The sequence below is a fragment of the Megalobrama amblycephala genome, linkage group LG4, assembly GCF_018812025.1.
Source record: "Megalobrama amblycephala isolate DHTTF-2021 linkage group LG4, ASM1881202v1, whole genome shotgun sequence".
Lineage (NCBI taxonomy): Eukaryota > Metazoa > Chordata > Actinopteri > Cypriniformes > Xenocyprididae > Megalobrama > Megalobrama amblycephala.
In genome coordinates, this window is record NC_063047.1 from 26488859 (window position 1) to 26509840 (window position 20982).

The 20982-nt window shown below is 37.7% G+C and overlaps 2 protein-coding genes across 9 annotated transcripts in view; one reads left to right on the forward strand and one right to left on the reverse strand.

The window, feature by feature from the left end:
- Nucleotides 1–5569: 5569 nt before the first annotated feature.
- foxn4 (forkhead box N4) lies at nt 5570–14292 on the forward strand. 2 transcript variants are annotated; one of them, XM_048188649.1, is made up of 10 exons: nt 5570–6328; nt 7012–7097; nt 9797–9960; nt 10324–10415; nt 10553–10645; nt 10743–10864; nt 10971–11067; nt 11177–11384; nt 12836–13222; nt 13329–14292. In XM_048188649.1, the coding sequence occupies exons 1-10, from the start codon at nt 6179–6181 to the stop codon at nt 13577–13579; spliced, it is 1650 nt and encodes a 549-aa protein (XP_048044606.1). In that variant the 5' UTR covers nt 5570–6178; the 3' UTR covers nt 13580–14292. The 2 variants fall into 2 exon arrangements, with proteins under 2 accessions (XP_048044606.1, XP_048044605.1); XM_048188648.1 differs by having other exon boundaries at nt 5571–6328; nt 7009–7097.
- Nucleotides 14293–14442: 150 nt separating this feature from the next.
- The window catches only part of acacb (acetyl-CoA carboxylase beta), a 32815-nt gene continuing 26275 nt past the window's right edge, over nt 14443–20982 (reverse strand). For 6 of the 7 annotated variants that reach the window (XM_048188639.1, XM_048188636.1, XM_048188638.1 and 3 more), the window contains 10 exons: nt 20352–20472; nt 20129–20225; nt 19927–20023; nt 19654–19789; nt 19071–19248; nt 18875–18987; nt 18632–18786; nt 18291–18461; nt 16476–16612; nt 14443–15664 (listed from right to left, as the gene is read on the reverse strand). In XM_048188639.1, the coding sequence (XP_048044596.1) occupies nt 15532–15664; nt 16476–16612; nt 18291–18461; nt 18632–18786; nt 18875–18987; nt 19071–19248; nt 19654–19789; nt 19927–20023; nt 20129–20225; nt 20352–20472 (1338 nt within the window). In that variant the 3' untranslated portion in view covers nt 14443–15531. Of the gene's footprint in view, nt 15665–16475; nt 16613–18290; nt 18462–18614; nt 18787–18874; nt 18988–19070; nt 19249–19653; nt 19790–19926; nt 20024–20128; nt 20226–20351; nt 20473–20982 lie in introns of those variants that run through there. The other variant, XM_048188642.1, reaches the window with a different exon arrangement.

Genomic DNA, 20982 nt, shown 5'->3' on the forward strand with positions numbered 1-20982 from the left:
TTCAGTGCTTACCTAGGTGTCTACCACTGCGCTGGGTGTAACACAAAGATACAGAAACACGATCTGGCTAAAAGTGGATATCAACCCTTCCCCCAGTCATCTACCGCTGCTCGGTAAAACCAAACTTTACAACAGAGCGGCTCCTGTTTCTGATCTTTGATTAGGGAAATAGATTAATGGCTAATTAACCACCGTACATTCAATCAGTGAGTTTGAAAGAGACGCACAATAAAGTTGTCATTTGGGCAGCACTCCACTTGGCCACTTGAAGCCAGCTGGCTCAAGATTCAACCAGCATATGTTAGTCATTCAATCACAGCTTCCCCTTTTATTTAGCAGGCAACAAACAATTACTTCATGTGGTTCTTGGATGGACTAGACTTTAAGAGGTTTTAGACAGTGACTATTACTAAGCCCAACCTCATTTTGCCTTTGCCTTGTTATCTGACTCATGCTTGAGACGACTGACTGGTGTCTCTTTTCGCTACACTAATGACCCAAATAATCCAGTAGAAAAGATTGAGTTTCCTACAGCACTTGCCTTGAATCTCAAGTGTGAGAGATATACAGTGTCAAGTTTGACATGTGATGTTCAGTGTCACTCTTGCTAATTTTCAACAAGGTCCATTTCCATTAAAGTGCACTTGAACTTTATTTATATCAACTTAAGCCTGACTAAAGGAATATTCCGGGTTCAATACAAGTTAAGCTCAACCATTAGCAATGTATCCCTCGTTTAAAGTTACAGTGTTGCACTCACAACAGAAGTGAATGGGGCATTTTTTTGAGAATTTAAAAGCAGAAATGTGAAGTTTATGTAAAAAAAAACCAACACTAAGTCTTTTGTCAGAACTTGTGCATTATTTGATTTGTAAAGCCGTTTAAATCATTGTTTTTACAGTTGTTTTAGGGTTTATGGCATTGCATTGTCATGGAGATGGTTATTGGATATAACTTAAAAACTAAGTATATAAACATCAATCGATTGGCATCATTCACTTCTAATTTAAGTACCTCACTCAGTTTTTTTGAAGACTTTCTTCTGTGGAACATTAAAATTAGATATTTTGAGAAATGTTTTTGAGAAAAGAGTAAACTTGTGAAACTGGAATATTCTTTTAAACTTCAAAATAATTGTTTGCTTTCATATATGGCCTTATAGTTCGGTACCTATTGCAAGAAGCCAAGGCCATTGCACTGTAAAGGTATAGGACTACACACACCCTTCTATCCACAGTCATATTCACTTGTCCCATTCACAACCTCTGTTGTCAAGGCTACCTTCGCCCCCTTACACCACAGGCCCGTTCTGCTCCACACCCCCCTTTCTAGTAATGCTTGTCCAGCCTTAACAGGCTTTGTGCTGCCCACTGGGCCCTGATGCAGCACGAGACCCGGCAAATCCTATTATACAGGAGTCACAGCACTTGATTTTCCCATTAGAGATTCCAAGCGGAGAATAAGGGTGTATTATAACACCGGCTTTGCCGCGTTCCCACCGAAAGTCCCACCTCGCTCTCTCATTTTCATGTGCTCTTTTCTCAGTATGAGCTGTTTCATCAGTTTTTTTGCTGTGTGCTTCTTGGTGAACACTGAGCTAGAAATGACAATAACTAGAATAGATTAGGGTTGTATATAACAGTAATCATCATATTCTTATTGGTTTCATTTTAATTAATGGATATTCAGTAAAAGCTTCCAGACTTACCTTAGAACTGTCTGAAGTGGCTTTTCAATTTATAGACTCTCTACGTGCCCTTGTGAGTGTTCCTGAAGTATTCTTTATAGAGGTATTTTCAAACAAATCAACCAAAAGACAACAGTTTTGATATAAGCCATGGGACAACACAAGTCGTTTTTAAAGGTGTTCAATGAATAGCAGAGAGAAGAAAGCTTTCATTTACTCTCCCTGTCAGAGTTTAGATCAGCCATGACCTGCTGAAATGGCCAAAGGTCAAGACTAGTGTCAAGAGGTGACCTGATTGGTGACCCCCAAGACGTGGTGTTTGAACTGGAACTTTGAAGGTCAGAAGAGAACAGGAAGAATAGGAGGTGACCACTAACACAAGGGGGCTCACTCAATTGATTTGAGAGTTACAAATGTTTTGTATGTTTTGTATACAAATGTATGGCAAGGCACACTACTGAATTTTTGCTAGTCAGTGATGTTGGCATATAGATTAAGTTGTATTAATATTATTAATCACAGTGTAAAGTGTGATCATGTTTAACAAACACACTGAATCTTGTAACATGATAAGGCATTGCACAGAATTGATTTACCTGAAGAGTTGTAAATTCTTTACCCACCTCCTCTTATTCAGGTAGTTTAACCCTATAAAGAGGACTGTATCATATTTGATTCTCACATTTTAAGGCCTCTAAATTATGATCAAATTATTGCTCAAACCTTTGCTGAAAAGCCTTTTGTACACAACCTACTATATGCCATCTGCGATCTGACTGATAGTTTAATGTTTAGCAAGTAAAAGGCCTTGAATGTAAAAATGTGCACCTTCAGGTCATGTGAGTTTTGCTGTGATGTCTTTACTGATCTTTATAAAGTAAGCATAAGAATAAATGTTATATTATATTTTATCAAAATATATATTTTTATAAATATAATAATATTAATATTTACATTTTTAGATGAACACTTACTGGACCAAAGCAATTTAGGTTTACTTGATTATCCATGCATCATTTTTAGAAAAATCATGTTAAAATGTGAGTATCAAATATGATACATCAGGTTTTTGAGGAATGTTTATTTCTACATCACTCATCATTTCATTGCATTGCATTATATTTCTTGCCCCTCCACAATAAAAACAGATTATTGCATTTAAATATCATCCGACTTGGACAGACATATTATTGGAAAATGAGTGGCAATGGATATAATATATGCATTTTATGTAAGTGGTCTATTGATGATTCACATTGCAATCAGAATTTCACCTTACTCCTTGGTCATATAAATATCAGAATATCAATTTTGTTTTTACCCCATTTTTGTGTTTCACAGAAGATAAACAGTCACACATGTTTGAAATGTCACGAGAGTGAGATAATTTGAGACTTTGCTAACCTGTTTTAGATGCTTTCTTCATACACATACTTCATTCAGCAGAACCAACAAGTGTTGTTGCTAATCATTTCTCAATGGACAAAACTCTCCACCATGTGGTCACTTCTTTAAGGTTTCCTAATGAACCTTCTGACCCATCAGAGACAGATCTTCTTGAGACAATGCTTTAGGCTCTTCCTCATGGTGTGGTCCAGTGTCACCCTGGGTTTAGTCTGGGAGAGGTCATCCTAAAGGTCACTCAGGGTCTCTCATTAGTCTAGGAAACAGAAAGAACCAATGGAGGTTAGAACAGAAGAAGAATGACCTCACTCTACAAGTGATTGGGTTAAAACAATTTCACAAACTCGAACTTAAGTGTGAAACAGTGTTGTGACTTCTGTTTGTCAATTGAATAACCCTGTTTGTCAAAAGACAATCCTAAAACTGGTGGTAAGCTTCAGTTAAATATATAATATATATTGCATATATAAAAGGCTAGTTGTTAAAAAGTGGAAAAAATGATAATATATCAACCTATTTCAGCCACTAAATCTACTCTGCTTAAAATAAACTTCAGCAAAATTGACCTGTCTATAAACCATGGCTAATAGACAAAGCACAGAGTCCATACAAGACAAAACACCATCAGCGTAATACAAATACAAATAATTGCCGACTGCTGAATATCGAGATTATACTGAATGGACATTTCGGACTATAAAGATAAGAATGAAATGGTCTCTTCTTCACTCAAATTGTTGCGTTTTCTGTCAGCGTTTGACATTTTTTCACTCAAACATCGAATTTATACAATGAGCAGTGTTTCTGTGACTGTCTAAAGCACGTGAATATGATGCTTGCACACTATTGGTTAACCGTTGCTAAGCATCTAGTCATTCTAACACCGCGTCGTTTCACACTGCACAAGTTTGGCACCACAATGCGGGGTTAACACCACAAAAGCGGTGCTAACCCCGGGTAAAAAGCGGTGAAACCCTGCTTCTAAATTACAAGTGTGAAACGTTCCTTTACCCAGGGTTAAAAGCTGTGTTTCGAACAACGATAACACGGGGTTAAGCGCACTAGCGCAGTGTGAAAAGCCCTTAAGACTTTTACTTAAGTCATATTGAAATTGGTGACTTGTAACTTGTAATGGAGTCATTTTCGCAGTAAGGTATTTGTATTTTTACTTAAAGGGATAGTTGACCCAAAAATGAAAATTCTTTCATCATTTACTCCCCCTCAAGTTGTTCCAAACCTGTATGAATTTCTTTGTTCTGCCGTACACAAAGAAAGATATTTGGAAGAATAATTGAACCCAAGCAGATCTCACCCACCATTGACTGCCATAGTATTTTTTTTCCTACCGTGGTAGTCAATGGGGGACGAGATCTGCTTGGTTACAAACATTCTTCCAAATATCTCCCTTTGTGTACAGCAGAACAAAGAAATGTATATAGGTTTGGAACAACTCAAGGGGGAGCAAATGATGACAACATTTTCATTTTTGGGTCAACTATCCCTTTAAGTATGGGTTTCAGGTAGCACCTCTGCTAATAGGCTAAAAGGTGCACAGTGTCATGCACACAAATACAAAACACCACCATGGTAACACACAACACTAAAATAATGTAATAAACATTAATTTAACAACATAAGATGTAAAATAAATCCCTAATGTACATAACTGATAACAAAAATAATACGATTTAAATTTCAATAAATTAAAATCAAATGTGATGCGTCTTGTTTAATCTAAAATAACCTTGTAAGGTAAGCAATTGACGGGTTTTTATATAGCATTTTACATGGTTTTCCCTTTAACATTACAAACTCTGCAAATAGTGCATGCAGTCCTAGTACAGCAGAGCCACGGGCTTTAGGACCCAGCGCTTTTCTCTTTGGAGCGTCTTTTTGTCCGTTGCAAGTGCGCATTGATTGTAAGCATTGTGACTTCGCGATTTACCATCTGTAGTGTCCCATGTGGTTCAAGTCAATTAACGACACCGCCCGGATCACTTCCCACAGGATTTGAAACCTATATCTCAAAATTCAAAAAGTTTCCTGAAGTTATGTTTAAAGACAAATAGGACATTATTAAATTTATAAAGAACTGTGGAATTATTTTTTTTCTGTTTGTTGCCTTGGATTCTTTTCTCCACTATCTACTTATGCTTAATATAGTAAACTGTAATCTCACTATTGTCAATTAGACAATAATACCTGTAATTATAAGCAGCACTGTGATAATTTAGATATGTGCACGTAGTTAATTTGTTTAACTCAGCATTTCTAGGTTACAAATAAAATACTGTAAACGGTTTTAAAATACTTTACGTGCTCCTAATATCATAATTTGCTGTCTTTCATATTTCTTTCACACACAGGAGAGCTATTAACTCACTGCATGCTATTGCGTTTCCAACCAGGAGGCGAGCCTGTCATATCTGTGTGATGTCTGTCATGTCCAGCGCGCGCCACTCAGTGCGTTTTTCCCGCCGCAGTGAAACCAAACGACGCGGCTTCAGAGGCGGTTAAATCACGAGCAGTAGACTGAAAACTACAGCTATTAGGACAGAATATCACACAGAACCGCACGGAGAGGATGTCTCTTTATTTAGGTCTGTTCAAAAAACAATGTTCCTGCATTTAGATAGGTGAACAATAATATCAGGGAACTGTTATTTGTATTATTTTGCGTTGCCTATGGTTACAGGGGAACATGGAAATCACTGCTGTTGTTACACGTCTCTGGATTATAGGAGTTTGTCTTCGAGTTTATAGGAATCTATAGTCTATAAAACGATGACTCCAATAGAGACATAGGATTGTGTCTGAACTCGAAAACTTTGTTTTTATTTTTGTGGAAGAGAAGTTGCACCGGACTTGAAAAAGCGCACCTGTGGACTACCGCACAGAGAAAACACGGAAGAAATAAAACAAGTCTCTGAGGAAGAAAAGTATTGATTAAATTAAAAACACTGGAAACAGTAGGTGAGATGCTCTGACAGATAATCTGCGTGATTGTGGAGGCAAGGCAACAGCTGTCACTCAGAGCACGAGACCCCCTCCCTTCGTCACGGCTCGCGCTGCGTGTGCACAGTGCGCATGTCCGTCAAGAGCGAACCGCACGGACGAGGGAAATTTAAAAAACGGTTTTTTCTTGCGGGACAACAAGTGCCCCGACCAACAGTAGAGCTTTCCTCCGCCTGGTTACCCAAGATTTTCTATACCCCAGCACAACTTCAGCAGAAACAGGTAAGAAGCCGTTTATTTCGTGTTTGTATTAATTATTTTGAAATAAGTCAAGAGGCTGCGCACCTGTTTCGGACTGACATATTATACAGCCTGAATATTGATGTCTGACTTTAAATATTAACTTACCTGGTGTTTTGAAGAACAACTGCAAAAAGTTTCTCGTCTATTTGTAAGAAATAGTTAACGTTTTCTGTTAAATACAACACTAATGAGATTAAATAATGAAACGCGCGAGCAGACTGACAGGTAACGGTGACTGATGACGTCTGATGATCCCTGTTTAGTCAACAAAACAAAAATCACCTCAACACTGGATTCAAAATTTCATTCAATTTTACATAAAATAGTATCTTTTCTGTATGTATGTATATATATATATATATATATATATATATATATATATATATATATATAAATTAATCTTTTCTTTCCCCCTTTTTTGTTTTTGTTTGGCGTCGCTTATTAATATTCGCTATTCGCAAATTAATGTGTTCTTTTGTGTCCATGTGATAAACTCCAGTCAGATTGTTGTTTTTAAACATTTATCTCACATGTTGAAAAAGTCATATATTTGTACTATATGTAGCCTATTTGTGTTTTCTTGCCACCAAATGCACATTTGTAAAATAATTTTTATTCTCTGCTCTGCATGGTTCTTTTACTTGCATTTTAACTGCCAGAAGATGATTGAAAGTGGAATTACAAGCAGGATGTCGGGAATTCATGAAAACCCTGGACAAAGTCACCACACCTCTGCACAAGACTACAGGTAGGGGGTGATTTCCTTTGATGGCTGAACCCATTGCTTTTGAACCTTGAGAATAAAAAGATAATTTCGGGAAGAAGAAGAGCGCTGCTAATCTTAATACAATCTCCACCTTCCCTATTCTGTAAAATAAAGGTGTGATTTGAGAGGCAGGGAATTGGGGTTTGTGAAAAAAGAAAGGAGCGAGAGAATACATCATCTTTGCTCTGAATGGATCTGTCAGAAAGCATCAGCTCTGTTTACACGCCCGCTGTCGGCACACGGAGGGATTGAGGACCTTGGAGGGGGCCCCCACGGGTCACCAAGGAGAAGTGGCTCCCAATTAGAATGTAAACGAGGGCGACTTGAGCTGTGATAAACCGTGACTGTGTGCGCCCGCCTCCCCCTTTCTGTGGGACACGTAATGGTTTGCATCAATGAGCAAATAAAATCATTTTTTTCCACTTGTATAACTGCACCCTAATGACCGTAAACTGTACAATACACAGCTGGGTTTACAATTAGACTTCAGAAATGCTAACAAGTACAAGGATGTAGGCCCTATTTTCTTGACGATCCTAAATTTGAGTTAATGTGGCATGTTATGAATTCTTTCCAAAATAAACCTATCTCTCCCAATTACTGAAGTATAGTTTTTAAACCACTGCCATAATGAATACCATTATTCTTCTTTTCCTTTATTATATCTGTGCATCAACAGAATATAAGTCAATCTCAGACCTGCAGCGTAAGATGAAACATTTCATTCGTTTTCTCGGATGAAATGTTTCTGAAGTTACAGCGCAGCTGTTGTCTGGCAGTACAACAAATGGATGCTCTTGGCAACATTAAAATGTCGACTATAGTCATGTCAAAATCAGTTGATCTGTTGGATCTTTTATGCTTTGTTTAAATAATTTTAAACACTTCATTTATATCATGTAAACAGTTTTAAAATATAGATATAATATAAAATATATTCAACAAAACATGAGGGAGTCAAACAATAATCATGGCAATTACTTACATTTAAATATAAGCTTTTGGCAGACACTTTTATCCAAAAAAACTTACAGGGCTATCAAACTAGAAGTCTTTTAGGGTAACATTTATTCATGAAAACAAATGTTTCATTGCTAAATAACACTTTTGAAATGTTGTAGGTTAATGTTGGCTTACAAAACTAATACTGAGGAAACCAATAATTAAAAGAAGATATTTTGAAGAATGTCAGTAACCAAACAGTTAATGGACCCCATTGACTTCCATAGTATGGAAAAAAAAAATACTATGGAAGTCAATGGGGTCCATTAACTGTTTGGTTACAGACATTCTTCAAAATATCTTCTTTTGTGTTCAGCAGAAGAAAGAAATTCAAACAGGTTTGGAACAACTTGAGGGTGAGTAAATAATGACAGAATTTTAATTGTTGGGTGAACTATCCGTTTAAGCTATATAATGAAAGGGCAGAGAAATCCAATTTAAGTCCATTAAATAATAACAATCAGCAGAAACAGACTGATTAACACTCATCAGAAAGATGCAGGTCTCATAAAGCCAGGTGTTAAACTGTCCCATTCCCTTTACAAGGTGTCTTTTTCATGTCTTTGTATGGCGTTAGGAAGACATTTCAAAGCTCATGACAGTGTAGTGTTGACTAATCGTGTCTAAGGTTTCATATTTGCGAGTGTGTGTGTGTAAAGGATAATTATTCAGAAGCTCTAAACTGGAGCAACCAGGGTGCTCAAGGCCACGTCCCCAAGTTCTTCCTTCAATGCTGAAATTTATTCAGGTGGCAGACTGTGTGTGCAGTGTGGCTTGACCTCCAACTCCTTCAACTACCCCCTCCCAGCTACCCCCCTTAGGTACTGTCTGATGCCTCCAGGCGGGGGGGGGGGGAGATGGGGGGATGGGGCAGAAGGGGACAGGGGTTGGGTGGAAAGGGACAGGGAAACAGATGGCATCCTATTTTTCTCTGTTGTGTGAGGCCTGTCATTCCAGTAGATTAATGCAAGGGGTTGGTTAAAAAAAAACGGTAAAGACAATCAAGGAAGGGTCTGAGGGGGGGAAACAATAGAGCCACGTGCCGCTGTGCAGATTTGTCGTTTGGGACACAATAGGTGATCATTTTTCAATGGGGCTGGACCAACTGTTGCAGGCAACGTGTGCCACATACCCATGTTTCAAATGATCTCATGCGTTGTTTACATATGATTCAGCCAATGACAGTGAAGAAGGCAGTGGTCACCTGACCACTTTTAGAGGTTGGTTTAATGGAGAGGGGGGCACTGAAGTGTCCAGACACACAAAATAACTGAAAAGTGAGGGTTGTCATAGCGACCCCAATTATTGGACTGAATAGCGAGTTTGTAGGGAAGTCTGGAGAGAATTCAAGAGGGTTTCTCTGCTCTCTTGATGCTCAGTGCAAATGAAGAAATGGCCGAGTAAATAACCCTCCCTGCACTGGATTAGATCAGAGGATGAGAGTATTTTTATTTCTATTCCCAAACAATAGATTTACAAGAAGACTTTGCTCATCTATTCACAAGAAAACCTGAAAAATAAGAGTTAGTTAATGTAGGCGAAATATAATACCATTTAATATTAGCAATGACCATTGGAAGCATATTCAATCGAACAGTTATAGTGCATTTTGTGCTACAGTCGTTGTCTTATTCATTAATTTGTGTTTCAGTACTGAGTGCTATACTATGTTTTTGCAGACTCCTGACTACTGACCCTTCACAGCTGAAGGAGGAGCTGCCTGGTGATCTTCAGTCCCTGTCCTGGCTCACCTCTGTGGATGTACCCCGGCTGCAGCAAATAGGGGGTGGACGGCCCGACTTCGCCAGCTCTGCTCAGAACAGCCTGCTGGAGCGGCAGACAGGTCAGGAGATTTATACACTGTGTATAGTTAGCGTGAACGAAGGTAAAAATGCCAGAAAAAAATATCCTGAATTCACTCACCACATCTCTAGCATCAGGTTGGTTATCTAAGCTTAGCACCTTAACCAATGATTTAATTAAATGCTGTTATTTATTCACTTTAGCAATATTTGCCATTTTGTGCTCACTCTGAAGTTATGTCTTCCAAACCTTTAGACTCGGTTTCTTTGACCCAGTTCTTTATTTTAAAAAAATAAATATTTTTTTTTTTAGAAAGCTGTGCTTTAGTTGTGGATTGAATCTATGTTTATAAACCAAATCCAACTTAAACATTTGAATACTCACACTTTGCTAAATTTTACAGCTCAGCTGAATAGCATGACGGTAGCGGGAGGAGCAGGATCTGCGATTCATCTACAGAATGAAATGCAGCACAGTCCTCTGGCCATCAACAGCGTGAGTGATGATTCTGATTCAGCATTTCAAACTAATTCAGACTACGTATAAAATCAAGATCATTCAGAACTTAACAACCATTTGCAATTGAGCTAAAATAACCTTATGTTTATAGATTTGTTCTGTTGTTTTTGTAGATGCCCCAGTTTTCCCCTGGGTTTCCTTGTGCCACATCAGTGTACCAAACCGCCCCTCAGCAAGTGCTCACTTTCACTCAGGCAAACCAACAGGTTAGTTCAGTATTTTGTATGATTTGTAAAGACTGCTCAAAATAGTAATATTTAATATTATATAATATAAAAATGCAATTTCTGTTATATTCCTTAGTGTTCTCCCGGTGGAATTTATGGCAACTACAACAGCCAGAGTCTGTTTCCTCAGCCTCGTATTACTGCTCACAACCAGGACCTGCAGCCCAAGACTTTCCCTAAACCCATCTATTCTTACAGGTGAGTTAAAATTCACTGCACAACCTCTGAAAAACATAATTTTCTTGGAAGGGAACGAGATTTCATTTATTTCAAGTTGACTACATTTGATATCATCTATTTTCAGCTGTCTGATTGCCATGGCTTTGAAGAACAGCAAAACAGGCAGCCTTCCTGTTAGTGAGATCTACAGCTTTATGAAAGAGCACTTCCCTTATTTCAAGGTAAGGAATTTATGTAAAAGCACACTGGAAAGTAGATGGACTGAGCCAACAAGCCATGGAATCAAATAAATGTTACTTACAGTATATTGTCGATAACCATGTTTCACAGACAGCACCTGATGGATGGAAGAACTCTGTACGCCACAACCTGTCCTTGAACAAGTGCTTTGAGAAGGTGGAGAACAAGATGAGTGGTTCCTCCAGAAAAGGCTGTCTTTGGGCACTCAATCCTGCAAAGATCGACAAGATGGAGGAAGAGATGCAGAAATGGAAACGCAAAGATCTCCCAGCCATCCGTCGCAGCATGGCCAACCCAGGTCTCGAATCTCTTTACTATTATCAGTGCTAGGCAAGTTCATCTTGTATTGACAGCTGTTAATATAATGGACATCTTTATAATATTTTATACTACTAGACACTTCTGTTGATTATACTGGTATTCTGGTCATCAAGCAATATCTGGGGACCAGGATATCATAGACTTCAGTGTGGGCTCTTTTGTTTTTGGACTGTACACAATAATCTAGAACATCCTTACAAACACAGAAATGCACTAAGAACTACTAGAAACACCTTAACAAAGTGATGCTCTGACAACCACACACAACACTCTAGAATCATGGCAATGAATTTTTCATTACATTTAAAGGGATAGTTCACCCAAAAATGATTTACTCACCCTCAATCCATCCTAGGTGTATATGACTTATCTTCCTTCAGATGATTCCTTCACAATTGGAGATACATTTTAAAATATCCTGATTCTTCCAAGCTTTATAATGGTAGTGAATGGGGGGCTGTATGTGGAAACCCAAAAGTGCATTCATCCATCATAAAAATAATCCATGCTCCAGGGGGTTAATAAAGGCCTTCTGAAGTGAAGCGATGGGTTTTTGTAAGAAAAATATACACATTTAAAACTTTAAAAACTAAAATACATGTGGATTATTTTATGATGAATGGATGCATTTTGGGGGGCTTCCACATACAGCCCCCATTCACTACCATTATAAAGCTTGGAAGCCAGAATATTTTTAAATAATATCTCCAATTGAGTTTGCCTGAAAGAAGATAGTCATATACACCTAGGATGGCTTGAGGGTGAGTAAATCATGGGATAATTTTCATTTTTGGGTGAACTATCCCTTTAAGGCTGGAATACACTATACAACTTTTAAAATCGGAAAAGAACACAAGAGAACACAAGGCATCATCCACTTACCAACTTAGTATATGGTTACAGAGAAAAACTGTGCATCATACACTAAACTATCGCTTACTACCAGACATTCAAGTTGCTCCAGACACAACAAACTCACACAGAAGCATTCACATCATTACTAGGAGATGCATAGCAAGTGAAAACTATGTGCTCTAAAATCTACTTAAAATATCAAACATGTTTGATATTCTCCAACTTGATGGAATCATAGTCTGAACCTAAAAAAAAAAAAAAAAAAGATTTTTAGTGAATTTGTCAACTCCAGCTGCCCAAAATCTGCAGGCTTGTGTTGACTCCTTCAGACTGTAAGTCGGGGGCTAAACTCTGGTAAAAAGTCATGTAGTGTATTCCAGCCTTTATTTAGCAAACAAGCGACATTTTATCTAAAGCGATAATATTTTTTTTTCACCACTGTGCAAAGATGCATGATTAAGCTAGAGTAGTACAGAAACTAGAGCAGAATATTAAATGACAAAAATCTAGTTAAACTACAATCTGTCATTAACATTGTCCTGTTTTGTTACTTTTTTTTTTTTTTTTTACCAGATGAATTAGACAAACTCATTACAGACAGACCGGAAAGTTGCAGACAGAAATCCGTTGATACTGGCATGACTCGCTTGCCCAGCTGCCCACCAGGACCGACCCTTCCGATAGCAGCTCAGATGCAGCCCCAGCCAGTGGTCACTCTGTCTCTACAGTGTCTCCCCATGCACCAGCACCTTCAACTGCAGCTCCAGAATCAGTCTCGCTTGGCTCCGGCCTCCCCTGCTCCTGCTCAAACACCCCCACTCCACACCGTCCCTGACATGACAAACAGCTCCCGCCCCCAGCATCCTGCCAAGCAACACAGCGACTTCTACACGATTCACACTGACATGAATTCAGAGGTGGACGCGCTGGACCCAAGTATTATGGACTTCACATGGCAAGGTAAGCGTTAACTAGAAAATGATCAACTAATTCGTGTATTGAAAGCCACTGGATGTTTCTCCACTCTAATGTGATATCTAACAGACTTCTCCTTTTTTGATTACAGGAAACCTGTGGGAGGAGATGAAGGATGACAGCTTTAACCTGGAGGCATTAGGTACTCTCAGTAACTCCCCACTTCGGCTGTCTGACTGTGACCTGGACACTGGCAATGTCACGCCTGTGTCCAATGCAGGAGGACTGCCTTACCCAGACCTGCAGGTGACAGGCCTCTACTCTTCATACTCAGCCATAGATGCCCTTTCTAACCAGTACATGAACACACAAGGAGGAACAAAGCCTATAGTTTTGCTTTAATTGCACCCACAAGAAATAAAGCAAGCTGAGCTTTACTCCACAGGATCTATAAAGCTTTTCAATCCTATAGCATTTATGGTGATGTAACAGTGTTCGGTGGTGAAATTTGCATTGACTATATTGATAGCATTGAATGCATTGGATTTTAAGGGACCAAATCAGCAATTATGTTTTTTTTTTAGAGAATTTTCATGGTGAGAGAGTGTGATTTATAAGGGGTTTAAAGATTTTCTATAGAACAGTCCAGTGCAGATCGCAATACTGGCATTGTGGCCAAACATCATCGTAAGTAAGGACAGTGCTGCTCTCATTATAAACCTAATGCAAATTGCGAGTTATCACAACGCTAAAGGAACAAAGGAAAAATAACGGGAATTATGATTTTGGGTTTGTTGACAAGCTTTTTTCTGTACCATAAAAGAAACTTTTCTTCTCATTTTGTCCATTTAATTGTTAGTCTTTTAACTGTAGCTGTGTGTCTTTTGTTGTACTGTGATAGACACTGTATCTGCTCTTTTAATGTTTATTTATATTTATGAAAAGAGCTGAAATGGTGACATGAATCATTTTTTATTGTACATATCTAAATATTTCAAATGCAAGCAATAAAATTTCACATTCAGATTGAAAGATGTATTCATTTAACTTAGCTAGAATGAGATTTCAGCTGCATATACGCGACAAGCATATACAGTATGCATCAAACATATTGCAAGGTGGCTATTAATCTTATTAATATATTGCATAAATTGAATGCCACCCTGCAAATACTGTGTGGCTGGCTAGAATAATTTGGCAAAAACCCATGTGTATTTATAAGAGAAAGATAATTATTAATTGAAAAAATGACCACAACTCCAAGATGAAAACATACAATATTTAATGCATAATTATTTCATTTAAAAACATTCTGATATACAGTCAACAAAGACAGTCAGGCACTTAGAGTTTAGACTCTTGTCTTAATCTGACTTGTGTTTTAAAAGCACACAAAATCAATTAAAGGCAACAAATCTGATCAAGAAGACTTCTTTAATCAGAATAATCAGTTGAGCACAGTACAGCACTAGAAGGTACACATATTTATCCATTCATACAACCTGCACCTGCATTCATATGAACAGAAGAATAACCTGCAGTCACGTTAAATAAACTATACAAACAACCAAAATTCAAGCCATTAAATTATAAAGTGGCACTTATATTGATAATGCTTTATAATAACTCATTAATATGTTCTCACATATAACACTTAGCAGATTAATGTACATTCAATATGAATCGAAGTTTAATGACATTTCTAACAATTTGAATGTACATTAACAATTCACTAAGCACTACAGTATATATTGTAAAGCCATGTTTGCTGATAACAACTGTATGTTATTAGAAATAAAAGTTATTATGAAGAATTACCCTGGTATTTACACAGTGATTCAATTTTTAGTATATCTATAATACTGTTACTTTACTCTTATAATAGAGATTTAATACTTTTTTTATGCTTAATAATGGTTTCATACATTCCTGAGGAAGTGCCATACAGCATGAATGTGCGCTCAAAACATTGGATATTCTATGAAATAATGTAATATTCAGTCTTTTCTGCTTATTGTACATTCATATGTTAATTATCCCCACAAAACTGACACAAAGGCACAAACGTGAATATATAAATACTATATAATGGTTTCCCTCTCTTGAGAGTGAGTTTAAGGTAATACTCTGATGACCATGTGAGAAATGTTTCTCCTAACATGATCAATGTGAGCCACACACAAACAGTAACTGAGTAATGGACTATGTGATTGCTGGACATTTGAAATTGTGCGTTTAAAGCTACTGACCAATGATTTGATCCAAAAACTTTTTTTTTGTTTGTTTGTAAGCATTGTTTAATTATACAACAGACTCTCAAAAGACATGTCCTCTCTATGTGTAGATGTATATGATCAGCTGGTGGTGGTGGTGGTGTTGTCCATGGTTGCCAGCAGGTGGCAGACTTTGGCTCTCTGTGAGGGAGTGATGTTCTGTGCCATGTGGATGATGCAGTCCATAGTCACCTCTGGGTTGTCTTGGACTAAGCTAAACATATAGTGCAGGAAAAGTCCATGAGAAAATTGCTTTACGGGTACTTCAGTCTCCAGTTTTAAAAAGAGGTTTGCTGTTACAACCGCACTGACTGATTGGCAATTATTTGGTCACTGTGTTAGTGGTAAATTTGACTTGGAGTTCAACTGTTACTTTACAACAGTTAGCATTGGTTTGCTAAATTTTGTAATCATATCAGATTTGAGAAATAAAAACCCAGAATGGAGCTGAATGCAAAACTTGATACTTTGGCTTCTTTGGGAACTTTGGGAACTTATTTTTTTCTGAATCCCATTCAAAAGTTTGAGCAAAAGCAACAATAAAGACTTTTACATTGCCAGCTTTCTTTTTTTATATATAAAAAAATCTATTTTAAATAAATGCTCTTCTTTTCAACATTGTATTCATCAAAGAATACTGAAAAAAATATCTCAGTTTTCCCCAAAATTGTTATGAAGCACAACTGTTTTCAACATTGATAATAAAAAGAAATGTTTCTTGATCACCAAATCAGCACATTAGAATGACGTAGGAAAATATGATACTGAAGAAAGACTGGAGTAATTCAGCTTTGCTATCACAGAAATAAATTACATTTTAAAATATATTAAAATAGAGAACAGATATTTTAAATTGCAATAATATTTCACAATATTACAGTTTTCCCTGTATTTCTGAAGTGAATGCAGTATTGGTGAACATAAGAGACTTCTTTCCAAGTCTTAAACTTTTGAACAGTACTGTATGCTAATATATCTAATGAGAAAATGCAATTCAATGACTATTTGAAGTGGGAGAAAATTACCTGCGGATGTGTTTGAGAGCGTAGTCCCTCTTTAAGTATTTGGTGTTCTCTCTGATGACAGAACGTGTTCCATCCTGCTGTGACAGATGGTTTTCTAGCCACTCTACCACCACTTTGTTATTGTCCCATAGATATGCCTAAAAGATCCCATTATCAAACATTTACCTCACATGAGACACATATCAACTTTTTCATAATCAAGTTTGCAAATTTTAGTAGTTCAGATAATGATGCATTATAAGAGTTAGCAAATCTTGACTATACTGTCCACCAGTGTTATTTTAGTATTATTATAGTATTTATTAATATTTTGAATTAGCATTTCTTTTTATATTTTTAGTTTTAATTTTAGGGAAACTTTTAGTAATTTTGTTATGGTTTTTTTATCATTTTCATCAGTTTTTGTTACTTTAATTTTTATTTCAGTTTTAGTAATTTAATTTTTCAACTTCAACTTATTTTATTTCAAGGCAACATTACTAGTATTTTTTTTTTTTTTCATAAATTTTTTTCATTAAAGTTTCTCATCTAATATTTCTATTTTATTTCAGCTTTATTTCAATTGCCTAAATGTTTTTGATCAGTTTTGAGAGAGAGAGAGAGAGAGAGAGAGAGAGAGAGAGAGAGAGAGAGAGAGAGAGAGAGAGAGAGAGAGAGAGAGAGAGCAAAAACAGAAAAAAAAATCTTCCATTTTTGTTTTCTATTAAAGGGGGGGTCTCTAATGCTATTTCATGCATTCTGACTTATTTACACTGTTAAAGAGTTGGATTCTCATGCTAAACATGGCCAAAGTTTAAAAAACAAGTTAAACGTATGACGGAGTATTTCTGTGCCAAATCTTTCAGATTTCCTACATGTTTCGGACAGTTTTTTTCGAGTGTGGCCCTGTATTACATAATTAAAGGGTGGAATTCCTTGTATGGGCACTTCTCCTGGAAGAGCGCGTGTGCACATCAACCAGAGGGTGAGAGCAAGAGCACACCCATCAACGTGGTTCGTTCGGGTTACGGAAGCCATCGGCAACGCTGCACAAGACTTGCTCAAGAAAGAATTTATCACTTTCTTTTTAGACCATGAATCAACAATGTCACCAAAGAAGTGTGTTTTTGTTTGTGAGGGAAAGATAACCTTGCTTCCCAAAGAACCTAGCGTTAAGTGGAGCCGAGAGATTTGTGCTCACGCATTAGATTGATGCGCTCTTGACATTTGTCATTAAAATAACCAAAGAAACCGCCTTCAATTAACTATCAAAATAAGGATAAAGTCATGTCTGAAAGTTGCAATCACTTTTTTATTGGTTAAAATGAATGGAGAATAGCTTGTGTTTTTTCGTGGCTGCTCGAGCCCTCAGGATCGGCGCTTATGGTTTTATAAACAAGGCCCAGTTCTACGCTGGATTTACAGATCGTTTGAAACTGAAAGATGGAGCGGTCACAGCGATAAAAGATCCCAGTCATGAGTCAGAACCGCAGGTGGTGAGTAAAACTGCTTCAAATGTCTGTTTTGTTGCACGTATAATGAATCAAAAGTTATCCAGGGATAATGCAATGGTGTATTGTGTGTGTTTAAATACATTTGTTAAGCTGACCATTGAAACTGCGCATGCATGTCACTCTTTAGCTTTGCCCACGGCACGCCTCCGGGAGCTCGGCTGTTTTCGGAAAGACTCGGTACAGCATATCTTTCTTTTATAAATCTGATAAAACGTAAGACTTTTTGGAGATATGAAGGATGCTATACTACTCTATAGGTACTCAAGATTAACATGAGATTGGCCGAAACTGTGTGTGTTATGTACCCTTTAAGTTTACTTACTTTTACAGCCCCCTCTGTCTCCACAAACCAGCGGCGCAACATGGACTGTACGTGTCCATTGCTCAGGTCTTGGTTGGCCTGTATGATCTCCCCCTTCACCACCTCCTCCAACAGCAGTCGCCGCAAACGCCAGTAAAAGAATGACCTAGCGTTTTTCCAGTCCAGGATGTCCTGAAAACATTGGGTTTGGTTATTGTCAAAAAGCAGAATGGCCACTATATTTCTTGCATGGGTCTTTGATATGATCCGAAGCTATGGGAAAAAAATATGTCTTTATAAAAGGGTGTACAGTGACATATGGAGCCTTAAGTGCCTAATATTTGCCTTTCTTATGTTTATACCATGATGACACCCTTTTCCTGCATCCTTCCAGGAGTGTCATGAAGGTCCACAAACTGCACTGCCACCTGGTGGTAGATGGGAAGAAGGAACTCCTCTCTAGACTTCAGTTTGGCCTCCAAGTCTTTACGCTCTTGGCTTGATAACTCCGCCTTGCCTACGTGGAGTACAACAGTAAACCGTGTGTCACAGAATGTAGATATTCCCAGAGCCATCGAGAAAACGTGTGTGATTAATTGCTGTACCTAGCTGCTCAGCCAGGTTAGAATACACAGAATCAGTCCTTCGCATTGTCTTTAGCAGGTCTTTCTTTCTGAACTTTATCTCCACAGTTCCCTCGGCCTCCAGAACACCCCCTCTGGAGAGGAGACAGGAATCAAATAAGATCAGTGGGCAGAAAGACTTTAGAGTGCTTAAGGGAAGCTGTATTGACATGCTCACCTGCTCTCTCGATCTGCATAGAGCTCCATGTGTTGAAGGTTTATAGTGGGGTCGATAACGACCCATGATCCTCCTCTCAGCTCAGCATGAGGAGGGATGTAGACCAGTACAGGCTGGCTGAACTCTCGCAGGGCATCCACGATGTAAGAACCAAACTTAAGCACCTGGTCATACATATCTGACATACAAAGCAATCAATACTGTTCAAATTTTTTAAAGAAGTCTCTTATGCTCACCAAGGATACATTTATTTGATCAAAAATACAGTAAAAATTGTACTATTGTGAAATATTAATACAATTCACATCATCCTTTATTCTAATGCTGATTTGGTGCTCAAGAAACATTTTTATTTTCAGGATTCTTTGATGAATAGACATAAAAAAAAAAAAAGAACAGCATTTTTGGATTTTTTTGTAACAATTTAAAAGTCTTTTGATCCATCGCTGTCACTTTTGATCAATTTAAGGCATCCTTGCTGTATTTCTTTCAAAAACAAAAAAATCTTACTGACCTCAAACTTGTGAATGGTCATGCACATTAAAATGCAAACTAAAATATGAAAACCTGCTACAGTATATACCTTTCATGCCTCCAGAGAAGCCTCTCCAGTTGGCAAACACCATAAGTGGAAGTTTCTCCCTGTTGAAATCCTCAATAGCCTGTGCAGTTTTATACGCAGAATCTGGGAACCACACTTGACCGGCCTGCTGAAGGATCTGGGACAGAAAGGACACTTTATGTCAATACTGAAAACAATAAATGAGACATACTAAAAGCAAACACAATCAGTGCTTTGCAAAAATTCCAGAGAGATGTCACAGTCTGGGCCCAAAACATCAGTTAGGACTCTTACCTTGGCCTCCGAGTCCAAGTTAGCTGGATCTGCTGGAATGGCAACCTCAACTGTGCGGGTCTCCACAGCGATGACCCCAAGAGGAATCCCACCAAGCCTGTGTGACATTCACAGTCTCGCTCAGCTCAGAATATTCAGTTACATCAAATGTTTGTTTGTTTGTTTGACATTTGACCTCTTCGCTTGATGTTCTGGTTCTTACCTGGCTCGGCCTACCACCACTGTCTGTGCCCAGGTAGCCATCACCTCCATAAACGTACCATGGTCGAAAAATCCACTCTGCCATGCTCCTTTCACAGCTATCAACACAAATTCCAAAGAAAGAAAGGCTGAGTTTGAAGTATCAACCTGAGCTCCCATGCAGACAGGTCCAGAGTATGTGTTGAAATGTATGCAACCGATTGTGTGGATAATTTGATTCTTACTGGGATGGGGTCGTCCACAAAGCAGCCAACGAGGGTCATAGGGAGCTTTTGTGGGAACAAAATCGATCTCTCTCTCCACTGGATCAGTAGGAGGCATGATAGGGACCGGACTTCGATTGCTCTAAATTATAACAGCAAACACCAGTAGAGCTTGAGGTTAATAAATCTAACAAAAACATGCTATGACAGTCAATACTAAATATATTCTCTGCCCTTTTGTCTTTTGGACTAATCAAACCTAAATTACTTATAGCCTGTCAAGATCATAACTGGGTCATTTTTCACTTTAAATTCTAAACATATATATTATATAGATTTATTTATTGGCATAAAAAGTCACAAAAAGCCATTTTTGTGACACTGTAACATGTCTACCATTAACATTAAATTGATTTGATCAAAAACGCAGTAAAACTGTAATATTGTGAAATATTTTTACAATTAAAAAAAGTTTTCTATTTTAATATATTTTAAAATGCAATTTATTCCTGTGATGGCAAAATAAATCTTTGTCATCCTTGCTGAATATTTGACTTTTGAATGGCAGTGTATATCATGGTAGATTTTGTGCCTATTTATGCTGATTTAATTTGAAAAAAAAAAAAAAAAAAAAAACCTGGCACAACGACAT